At 37.5% G+C, this 12,654-nt stretch overlaps 1 protein-coding gene across 2 annotated transcripts in view; it reads right to left on the reverse strand.

The window, feature by feature from the left end:
• Window positions 1-8,182: 8,182 nt before the first annotated feature.
• LOC109889625 (F-actin-capping protein subunit alpha-2-like) overlaps window positions 8,183-12,654 on the reverse strand; it is a 46,990-nt gene continuing 42,518 nt past the window's right edge. For both annotated transcript variants that reach the window (XM_020481194.2, XM_031823131.1), the window contains one exon: window positions 8,183-9,223. In XM_020481194.2, the coding sequence (XP_020336783.1) occupies window positions 9,083-9,223 (141 nt within the window). In that variant the 3' untranslated portion in view covers window positions 8,183-9,082. The remainder of the gene's footprint in view (window positions 9,224-12,654) is intronic.

A 12,654-nucleotide genomic window follows, 5' to 3' on the forward strand; every position in this document is an offset into this window, starting at 1 on the left:
TTTTATTTATGTAGATATATATATATTTAACCCCTCCCCCCCACCCCCCTTCATAGGACAAACATCTTATTTTTTTTACAGCTTTTTTTTGCTGCATATACAGTGGGGAGAACAAATATTTGATACACTGCCGATTTTGCAGGTTTTCCTACTTACAAAGCATGTAGAGGTCTGTAATTTTTATCATAGGTACACTTCAACTGTGAGAGACGGAATCTAAAACAAAAATCCAGAAAATCATATTGTATGATTTTTAAGTAATTAATTAGCGTTTTATTGCATGACATAAATATTTGATACTATTGATAATATTTGATATCAAAAGAGCAGAACTTAATATTTGGTACAGAAACCTTTGTTTGCAATTACAGAGATCATATGTTTCCTGTAGTTCTTGACCAGGTTTGCACACACTGCAGCAGGGATTTTGGCCCACTCCTCCATACAGACCTTCTCCAGATCCTTCAGGTTTCGGGGCTGTCGCTGGGCAATACGGACTTTCAGCTCCCTCCAAAGATTTTCTATTGGGTTCAGGTTTGGAGACTGGCTAGGCCACTCCAGGACCTTGAGATGCTTCTTACGGAGCCACTCCTTAGTTGCCCTGGCTGTGTGTTTTGGGTCATTGTCATGCTGGAGGACCCAGCCACGACCCATCTTCAATGCTCTTACTGAGGGAAGGAGGTTGTTGGCCAAGATCTCGTGATACATGGCCCCATCCATCCTCCTCTCAATACGGTGCAGTCGTCCTGTCCCCTTTGCAGAAAAGCATCCCCAAAGAATGATGTTTCCACCTCCATGCTTCACGGTTGTGATGGTGCTCTTGGGGTTGTACTCATCCTTCTTCTTCCAGCGAGTAGAGTTTCTAATCATATAGTATCCACAGATGGTGAGCTAAAGATGAAAATCTTTCCTATGAGTATTATTATTTTATTTATTGACTGACACTGCTATTTGTAAGGTTAATTTTAATGGCATGTTGTGATTCTTTTTAAGCATTCCTGACCCTGTGACCAGAAACAAGCTACAAAGGGGCAATACCAGAATAAATGATCTATTGATTCTTTCTCATCGCAACAAAATCTGCAGAGCTGAGGTTGTTGTATGCCCCATATATATAGCATTCTGTTGGTGGCAAGAATGTTATATAATCATTTAAATTGAAAAACTCAAAGTGTTGAATCAAGTGTAGTTTTTTGTACCAGTCCATAAACCATGTGTTGGTATTGGAATTGTGTTGGAATTGGTACATTGAAAAGCTCCTCCCATTTATTTTACAACATGCATTGCTCAGCTGTCAACATATTTGTCCTCAGATGAAACTGGTATATTTTTCTATTTATGCCAGTTCCTTTCAGCCAATTTGTATCTTTAATATATGTCAGGAGAACAAGTTCCCTACATTCTCCATTTTCCACTTTCCTCTTCCATTTTTTTTGGTAGTGCTGCAATCAGTTGGTTGTAAATTTGGATTAAGTAGTTATTCCCATTTTCAATAACTGCATATGTGACATACAGCTGAAGTTGGAAGTTTACATACACAGGTTGGAGTCATTGAAACTCGTTTTTCAACCACTCCACAAATTTCTTGTTAACAAACTACAGTTTTGACAAGTAGGTTAGGACATCTACTTTGTGCATGACACAAGTAATTTTTCCAACAATTGTTTACAGAAAGATTATTTCACTTACAACTCACAGTATCACAATTCCAGTGGGTCAGATGTTTACATACACCAAGTTGACTGTGCCTTTAAACAGCTTGGAAAATTCCAGAAAATTATGTCATGGCTTTAGAAGCTTCTGATAGGCTAATTGACATAATTTGAGTCAATCGGACGTGTACCTGTGGATGTATTTCAAGGCCTACCTTCAACCTCAGTGCCTCTTTGCTTGACATCATGGGAAAATCAAAAGAAATCAGAAAAAAATTGTAGACCTCCACAAGTCTGATTCATCCTTGGGAGCAATTTCCAAATGCCTGAAGGTACCACGTTCATCTGTACCAACAATAGTACGCAAGTATAAACACCATGGGACCACGCAGCCGTCATACTGCTCAGGAAGGAGACGCTTTCTGTCTCCTAGAGATGAATGTACTTTGGTGCGAAAACTGCAAATCAATCCCAGAACAACAACAAAGGACCTTGTGAAGATGCTGGAAGAAACGGGTACAAAGTATCTATATCCACAGTAAAACGAGTCCTATATCGACATAACCTGAAAGGCCGCTCAGCAAGGAAGAAGCCACTGCTCCAAAACCGATATTAAAAAAGCCAGGCTACGGTTTGCAACTGCACATGGGGACAAAGATGGTACTTTTTGGAGAAATGTCTTCTGGTCTGGTTAAACAAAAATAGGACCGTTTGGCCATAATGACCATCGTTATGTTTGGAGGAAAAAGGGGTAGGCTTGCCAGCCGAAGAACACCATCCCAACTGTGAAGCACAGGGGTGGCAGCATCATGTTTTGGGGGTGCTTTGCTGCAGGAGGGACTGGTGCACTTCACAAAATAGATGGCATCATGAGGTAGGACAATTATGTGGATATATTGAAGCAACATCTCAAGACATCAGTCTGGAAGTTAAAGCTTGGTCACAAATGGTTCTTCCAAATGGACAATGACCCCAAGCATACTTCCAAAGTTGTGGAAAAAAAGACAACAAAGTCCAGGTATTGGAGTGGCCATCACAAAGTCCTGACCTCAATCCCATAGAAAATTTGTTGGCAGAACTGAAAAAGCATGTGCAAGCAAGGAGGCCTACAAACCTGACTCAGTTACACCAGCTCTGTCAGGAGGAATGGTGCCAAAATTCACCCAACTTATTGTGGGAAGCTTGTGGAAGTCTACCCAAAACGTTTGACCCATGTTAAACAATTTAAAGTTAATGCTACCAAATACTAATTGAGTGTATGTAAACTTCTGACCCACTAGGAATGTGATGAAATAAATAAAAGCTGAAATAAATCGTTCTCTCTACTATTCTGACATTTCACATTCTTAAAATAAAGTGGTGATCCTAACTGACCTAAAACAGGGAATTTTTACTAGGCTTAAATGTCAGGAATTGTGAAAAACTGAGTTTAAATGTATTTTGCTAAGGTGTATGTAAACCTCCGACTTCAACTGTAACTCTTCCATTTCTATTCATAATATGATTATCAAATATGAAATCATTTTTTTTAAATCCATAAAGAATGTTTTTTATTTATCAGTATATATTTAAATATAACCATAACATTTGTTGTAATATTTGTTATCTTTTCTGGAGTATAACCAATTCTATCCAGCTTTGTATGGCTTGTTCAAGAAAGGGCGATACTTTAAACAAAATGTCATTTTTTATTAGTTGGAAATTAGAATTTGTCATATTTTTTCAAGGCAAAACGGCAATTTTTGAACAAATGATGAGCCTTAATAATCTACTGGAGAACCATTTCACATGTGTAATTTATGTATGAGTGAAGCTTTTAGTGAGAGGTTTAAAGTTTTAATATTTAATAATTTTAGCCCCCCAAACTCATATTCATTATATAAATAGGCATGTTTAATTTTGTCTGGCTTAGCATTCCAAATAAAATGAAATATTTTGTTGCTCATATGATTTAAAAAATGAGTCATTTGGAGTAGGCAGTGCCATTAGTAAGTAAACTGTGATAGGACCAAAGAGTTAATCAATGTGATTTTACCATAAATAGACAAGTATGTACCTCTCCATGGTGCAGAATATTATCTTAAAATTATTATTATTTTTTTTTAAACTCTCTATTGAAATTAATTGTGGTAAGTTAATTTATATTTTTTGAGATTTGAATAACAAGTATGTCTACTTCACTATCTGCCCATGTTACTGGTAAACTACAAGGTAGTGTAAACACTGTTTTTTTAACAATACGTAATATGGTACACTGGTCATTTTAATCCAAAAAGGCTAGAAAAGTGATCAAGCTCTTCAATGAGACTGCAGGGATCCAGATTGTAGACTTAAGAAAAAAATTGAGTCATCGGCAAACATTGACACTTTTTGTTTTTATCCACAGGATTTGTAACCCCTTGATGTTCTTGTTGCGTCTAATTTTAAAGCTAACATTTCAATGGCCATAATAAATAGATATGGAGACAACAGACAGCCTTGTTTTACTCCTCTTAAAAGCTCAATACATTCTGAGAAGTAACCATTATTTAGTACTTAACATCTGGGGTTGACTTTAACCCATTGTATAAGAGATTCACCAAAATTAAAGTAATCCAGGTGGCAGGTAGCCTAGTGGTTAGAGTGTTGGGCCAGTAACCGAAAGGTTCCTAAATCGAATCCCCGAGCTGACAAGGTAAAAATCAGTCGTTCTGCCCCTGAACAAGGCAGTTAACCCACTGTTCCTAGGCCGTCATTGTAAATAAGAATTTGTTCTTAACTGACTTGCCTAATTAAATACAACATTTAATTAGGCAAAATACACATTCTAGTCGTACTTTATCAACCGCCTTTTCAAAATCTGCTATGAAGACCTGGTATCTTCGATGTTTCATGATGTTAAATTGTTTCAAGTAATTGTCGTTTATTATCTCCAATATATCGTCCATGTAAAAAAATCAGTCTGATCAGGATGAACAATATCTGGTAAAACCTTTTTTATTCCCATGCATTTCGCCAGGATTTTCACATTGCAACATTGAAGTGTTAGAGGCCTCCAGTTTTTTAAATGGACTGAATCTTTATACAACCACCTGTTTTAGTAGTAGTGAAATCAGATCTTATTCAGTACCTGGAAGTCTACCATTTGTATGAGAGTAATTAAAACATGCTAATAATGGATATTTGAGTGCATCAAAAAAGGTTGGATATACCTCCCCTGGTATACCGTGTTTTTTCAGACTGAAAATATTTTATTTCCTCAAAGTTCCTCTCCTGTAAATTGGCCTTCACACAGGGCTTTCTGTCAATTTGTTCATTTTGGATTATTATTAGGAAAGACATCCTTACAGTTAACATCATTCAGTGGAAATGGAGGAGACTGAAAAGAAAACATGTGCTTAATATTTTGTTTCCTCTTTCAAAATATAATTTGGTGAATCATGGATAACTATTAGTTACGAGTTTCTGTGAATTCTTTTTGGTAGAATTTCTATGTTGAAGATTTAAAAAAAGGTTGGGATCTGCTGTACCTATGTTGTATAAAAAAAGTAAATTCATTATTTTGTCATAGTTCAGAACAAATTGTCATCCAATGGGCTTTGATAAAAGGTCCAATATCCTCGTCCACTTGGAAATTCTGTAAGAGTTATATGGAGGCCAAATAGGTCCGATCACATAGATAGATGGTGGTCCGATCGCATTTGATGCCAGCAAGAATGAGACTAGGAAGTAATCAAGATGGCTAGCTTGATGAAGCCTCCTCCATGTATATCTCACTAGGTCAGGGTTTTTCAACCTCAATATATCCACTAGTTCTAATGTATCCATGATCTTTGTGATCTCCTGAAGTGTTTGAGGGTGATAGTTTGTAGTGATTTCCTTTACGGTCCATTGAGATACTTAAAACCGTATTATAATCTCCCACCATAATAATAGATTATTTCATTGCTTGTGATCTCAATAGATTTTTATATATATTTTCAAAAAAGTGTGGATCATTATTATTTGGCCCATATAGATTAATTAGCCAGAACTGTTTTTGGTCCAATAACATATTTAAAATAATTTCCTTGCAGATCTGTTTGCACAATTGGATCAACATTTGTATTAATTAGTATAATCAACCCTTTGAGTTTCTTTGCCCATGATACAAATATATTTCTCCCACCCAGTCCTTTTTCCACCCAACCTCATCTATTGTAGAATGAGTTTCCTGTAAACAATAGATATTATATTCTCTCTTTTACCCATATACATTTTTTCTTTTTTTAATGATATGCTAAGCCATTACAATTATAATTTGCTATACTTATTTCCCTACTTACCATAATGATTCTCAAGTTTAAATTCTACTTATCACAACCAATGTTTGTAAACCTACCATTAAAAGGCATCATGATGATTAAGTGTCTATATAAACTCAGCAAAAAAAGGAAACTGTCTTTCAAAGATAATTAGTAAAAATCCAAATAGCTTCACAGATCTTCATTGTAAAGGGTTTAAACACTGTTTCTCATGCTTGTTCAATGAACCATAAACAATTAATGAACATACACCTGTGGAACGGTCGTTAAAACACTAACAGCTTACAGATGGTAGGCAATTAAGGTCACAGTTATGAAAACCTAGGACACTAAAGAGGCCTTTCTACTGACTCTGAAAAACACCAAAAGAAATATACAGAGGGTCTCTGCTCATCTTCATGAATGTGCCTTAGGCATACTGCAAGGAGGCATGAGGACTGCAGATGTGGCCAGGGCAATAAATTGCAATGTCCGTACTGTGAGAAGCCTAAGACAGCGCTACAGGGAGACATGACGGACAGCTTATCGTCCTCGCAGTGGCAGACCATGTGTAACACCTGCACAGGATCAGTACATCACACAAGCGGGACAGGTACAGGATGGCAACAACAACTGCCCAAGTTACACCAGGAATGCACAAGGCCTGTACTCTGGAGTGGGATCGATTTGGAGGTGGAAGGTCCGTCATGGTCTGGGGCTGTGTGTCACATCATCATCGGACTGAGCTTGTTGTCATTGCAGGCAATCTCAATGCTGTGCGTTACAGGGAAGACATCCTCCTCCCTTATGTGGTACCCTTCCTGCAGGCTCATCCTGATATGACCCTCCAGCATGACAATGCCACCAGCCATACTGCTCGTTCTGTGCGTGATTTCCTGCAAGACAGGAATGTCAGTGTTCTGCCATGGCCAGTGAATATCCCGGATCTCAAGCCCATTGAGCACGTCTGGGACCTGTTGGATCGGAGGGTGAGGGCAAGGGCCATTCCCCCCTGAAATGTCTGGGAACTTGCAGGTGCCTTGGTGGAAGAGTGGGGTAACATCTCACTGGCAAATCTGGTGCAGTCCATGAGGAGATGCACTGCAGTACTTAACGCAGCTGGGGGCCACACCAGATACTGACTGTTACTTTTGATTTTGGCGCCCCCTTTGTTCAGGGACACATTATTCCATTTCTGTTAATCACATGTGGAACTTGTTCAGTTTATGTCTCAGTTGTTGATTCTTATATTCATTCAAAAATGTACAAGTAAAATTTACTGAATATAATCGCAGTTGACAGTGGGAGGTCTTTTTTTATTTTTTGCTGAGTGTAGTTGTACCATAATTTGCACTTTTAAGTATACTGTAGCTGCAACTCTGTAAACCTCCAATTGTCCTAATATTCCACCCACTAAAACCTATCCCCATATCTAGGTCTGCTGTCACGAAGACCATCTCCCTGATTCATGACGCACCTTTGCGTCCTAAGGCAAACCCTTGGCCGACAATTGGCATTGGCCAGAGGGAAATATGGGCAGTCCCATGATAACATAAATATCTGAGGATGCTTGAGAATTTGCCAAATAACATGTAAAAGTCAGAAGAAAAAAATTGTAATAGGAATATTAATAGAAACAATAACAGCACAATCTTATAAATGCATACTGATATTAGAAAGTCCTAGCAAGGTTATAAACTTGTCAGCCCAGCCTGCTCGGTTTATTGGATTCAATTGCTCAATTGTTTTGTTGAAAAAATATAAACTAAATATATTGCAAGACCAGTCCTTTTTTTTTTTAAATGTCCATTACATGCAAGACATTTTATTTAGTCCTCATTATATCCTGTTGTATTATGACAAAAAAAAAGGAAGAAGGAACATAGAATCTAACGGCCGCTAATGACTGCAAGTAAAATGAGTCTTAGGCATCACATTATGTCCTGATGTATTCCTGTTGCGCAGCGTTTTAAGTGTTTCTCAAAAAATTCTAAATGTTTCATGCCTTTAGGTCAACTGGGGTGATCAGATTGGAAATTCATATCGATATGTGGAAATGGTGTTAGAAACCTTTGTAGCAATTTGAGACTAATCCGACCTGGATCAGGTTTCTGCAAATGTAGAAGTAGTGTTTAACATTAAACCCTATAAACAGGAACCCTATCAAAGGTCAAAATTGGGTGAGACACTAAATAGAAAAATGTGTAATTTAATGCAACAAAGTTGTGATTAATTGTAATTCAATCTCAAGGAAATAAATCACCAAACCAAAGGACAAGGATGTTTAATACAGGTATATATTACAATGTGCCATGTTATAATACAGTCAGGTCTGTCCTAATTCAAAATAAGACATACTTGTTTAATTGAATTGAACATTTTAATCCACATTTGGTAGCGATTAAAGGGTTTTTAATAATTGAGCTTGTTAGGGTATTATAGGAACCATACTTTCACGGTGTCATGAAAGTTCAGTTCAGAAATCGATGAGTTAAGCTGCAGTTTAGCTTGGACGGTCACACAAACTGGAGATTTTAAAGTTAAGGTCTGGGGTAAACGGTGTGGGGAGAACCAATAAGGGGACCAAGAAGAACATTTGAGTGGTCGAAAATGACAGAGGTGACAAACCGCGTGTAAAAGATGTCATTCTGATGTCATAAAAGTACAAGCCATTGAACACAACGGAAGGTCTCTTTTACAGTACAGGATTATTTTCCTGCATTAGCCAATAAAGTCCTAATCTAAATGTATACACAGAGACAGATTCCTCAATAATAATGTCATCATTGCAATTGGTATAGTTTTTCTAGGGTCAAAGGTGTGGTCTAACTACCATAATCATAAATATTGACACAACATTGTCACAAAATGTATATCAGGTTGTCAGATTTGCATATGAAGGAAGCTCCACCATCCACCCGTCTTCTAGGAAACACATCCTATTTGGCCAATAATATGATTATTTACTTTATCATCTATGTATTATACAGATTCTCTTTTTAACTGTGTCTGTATAAAAGCATTAATAAAAGTAGACATCTTAAGTGTAATAATGTTTGACATTTTGTCCGTGAGACCAAAAAATTTTCCGCTCCCATTTATCTAATTTGTACAAAGACGATACAATAATCTAGCCATGCAATGCTGGGCTTTTCTGTTTTGTTTGTTTTAAGCATTCTGCATCTCCTTGCCGATCTTGTAGCTCAGGATCTTGTTCCAGTCGATCTTGGTGCGCGTCACAGGAAGCTGGCGGCGTAAGGCTTTGAAGGTAGTGTCCGACATGGTCTGGTAATTCTCGTTGATGGCGGTCTGACGGGGAAAAAGGAGGGCGGAATTAGGGAGGGCTTTGGGGTGTCACAATAGAGATAGAAATTATTGTACTGAAATGCCTATTAGAATAATATTTAAAAAAATAAATGATATCCGGATAGAGAATTGCTCTTGACCAACCAAAATTATGCAAATGGTCATTAAAATAAACATTCTACCACAGTAACCATGTTATTTTTGATAACCCATTTGATTCTGAGTTCGGACAATTATTTCTAAGATGCATACTTTCAGTTTTTCCAGCACTCACTTCACTCGCACATAAGAGGGAGGCTTGCACTACCGGTGCTGGCACATTTTTATTTATTTTATTTAACCAGGAAGGGCTCATTGAGATTCAAATCAGTTTTTTAAGAGCTACCCTGGCCAAGATAGGCAGCACCAAGTTATTGCAAAAAAATTAGACATGAAAAACCACAAGTAATCTAGTAAAAACCATTGAATTCACAAGAGTATAAAACAGCAAATTAAAAACATTGACAGGTCAGGGAATCAGCCTCAAAATCCTTCATCAGTGATTTAAAAACACCAATCGGGACAAGTTCTTCCAGTTTAAAAGTATTCTGTAAGGCGTTCCAAGACGATGGCGCAGAGTACATAAAAGCCCTTTTACCAAATTCAGTTCGGATATTTGGAACCGTTTGCAGGATAAAGTCCAGCGAACAAAGAGTACCCACCACATTTCTGAACAATAAAATGCACAAATAAAAAGGTAGTAAACCCGTGACTGAGCCTACGAGTGACTAGAGAAGGACAGCCAACCCTGGTATACAAAGTGCAGTGGTGCGTAAGGGTTTTGCAGTTTAAAATAAATCTCAAAGTGCCATGGTAAAGAGTTTCAATTGATCTCAAACACTGAGCAGAAGCATTCATATATAAAATATCCCCATATTCTAGTAAAGGCATAAATGTAGCTGATACTACTAGCCTCCTGGCTTCAAAAGAGAAACGGGCCTTATTCTTAAAATAAAATCCCAATTTCAGCTTCAATTTTTTTGCAAGTTGTTGAATATGCAATTTAAAAGAGAGGCTGTCATCAATTAAAATTCCAAGATATTTATATGAGGTTACAACCTCAATCTCCTTGCCCTGACAGGTAGTAACAAGTGAAAGGTTCAGAGGTCTATTTCTTACATTAGAAAAAGAGGCGAGGCATAACAGTAAATTACACGAATTTCATCAGCATAAAAATGAAGTTGTGCATTTTGGACATTTTTGTCTAAATAATTTATATAAATAGTGAATAAGAGAGGACCAAGTACAGAGCATTGGGGCACACCATTCAAGACAGACAATTTAACAGACATAAGCCCATCAAATTGAGTGCACTGAGTTCTATCAGACAGATAGTTAGCAAACCATGCAACGAAAGACCTACACTCGAAAATCTCTGCCTTAGTATAGCATGAACAACTGTATCAAAAGCCTTAGAGAGATCAATAAAAAGTGAGACAGTGCTGTTTTTTTGTCAATGGCTTCAGTGATATCATTTAAACCCTTCATGGCTGCTGTAATTGTGCTATGCTTCTTCCTGAAGCCCGATTGGTACATTGATAAAATAGAGTTAGTAAATAAAAACTCTTTTAGCGGTTCACTTACAAGGGTTTCAAGTATTTTCACCAGGGGTGACAGCTTTGAGATGGGCCTATAATTATTTAAAAGAGTTGGATCTCCCCCTTTAAAAAAAGTGGTAGGACAATTACCGATTTCCAGATCTTTGGAATTTCATTACATTCCAGGGTTAGATTGAACAGAGAATTAAGTGATTCAGCTATGAAATCAGCTGCCAGATTTAAAAAGCAGGGATCCAAAAGATCAGGACCTGCAGGCTTTCTCTGATCTAAGGATTTCACCTGCACTGAGAATGGCAAAAAGCAAAAAGTTTGACCAGCTCTCACTGGTTCATCCACACAGGGTTGTCCAGAGACAAAGGACACTGAATCAAACAGCCTACCCGATGATACAAAGTGCTCAATGAAACAATTCAGCATTTCAGTTGTCATATACAGCAACAGAGTCCTTCAATACACATGAAGTTAATTCATTAACATGACTGTTACCAGACATAGACTTAATAGTCTTCCAAAACTTTCTAGGGTCATTCAGGTTATCAGTGGTAACAGACATAACATATTCAGACTTAGAAAATAACATTTGTTTCTTAACTGCCTAAAAATAAGCCAATCAGCATCAGAACATGATTTCCTTGCTTTAGCCAAGGCTAGACTACGGTCGTGAATAATACAAGACAGCTCAGAAGAAAACCATGGATTATCCCGCCCTTTAACCCTGAACCTGCGGAATGGGGCATGTTTGTTTACTATTTGGGAAAAACCATCATGAAAGAATTTCCAGGCAGTTTCACATGCGCAGATAACACACACAGCTGGAACTCCGATTAAACTGTTTACATGTCCTAATTATTTCAAAATATTGCTCCGAAAAGCAGGTGTTTTAAATCGGCCTATGCTTACCATGATAATGACCTTATGCCCGATTAAGATAAGCAGAGTGAGGTGTTTACATGACTAATGCGATACTCTGCCTAATGCCATAATCAGTTTGATATCGAATTATTAGTGTGCACGTAAACTTACACAGTGAAAGAGAAGCCTGATTTTCACCACGATAGAACTGATACAAAAAATAAGTTATTGTTGAGTGTTTTGTATTGACGTGTCCGGTCTTGTGGAAACATTTAGGTGCGCATTCCTGTAACTGCTATTTGAAGTGGGGACAATAGCACACCAACGTCAGGGCAGACTGGAGGGTTAAACGTGCACCGTTATAAAAACTAGACTCAAAAGTTGGTTGTTTTACTAAATGAAAAATGCCAAAATGTCATTGTATATTCTTGTAATGTCATAAGGATCATTTGCAGACATTTCTTTTCCATTGTTAAAATAGGCCTAAAAGAAAATTCTCAAAATTAACACTCACTTAAAGTAATCTATTCTGATATTCAATTAATCCCTTAACCGTGCCATCTCTAATAAGAACCACAATTGACAGGAACAGTGTCATGTGGCAATGGTTTCCAGATAATGTTTTGACGTTACACAAGAATATGAACAACACCTGACAGACATGTCATGTGACACTAATGGCAAAATATGACGCTTCATTATTGCATGTACTTGAAGTTACAGCAATTTGTATATGTACAGGTAACGGCCAGATGAATGGAAACACGAGTAAATGAGGGATACAAAGTATATTAAAAGCAATTAACATCCCATAATGCTTAGGGTCACATAAAAGTGCTGTGCAAGCCATTATTTTGGCTACCATAGCTATGTCCCCATAGGATGACAATGCCCTCATCTACAGGGGACGAGTGGTCACTGAATGGTTTGATGAGCATGAAAACAAATGTAAACCATATGCCATGGCCGTCTCAGACACCAGAT

This window comes from Oncorhynchus kisutch, linkage group LG4 (genome assembly GCF_002021735.2).
Source record: "Oncorhynchus kisutch isolate 150728-3 linkage group LG4, Okis_V2, whole genome shotgun sequence".
Classification (NCBI taxonomy): Eukaryota; Metazoa; Chordata; class Actinopteri; order Salmoniformes; family Salmonidae; genus Oncorhynchus; species Oncorhynchus kisutch.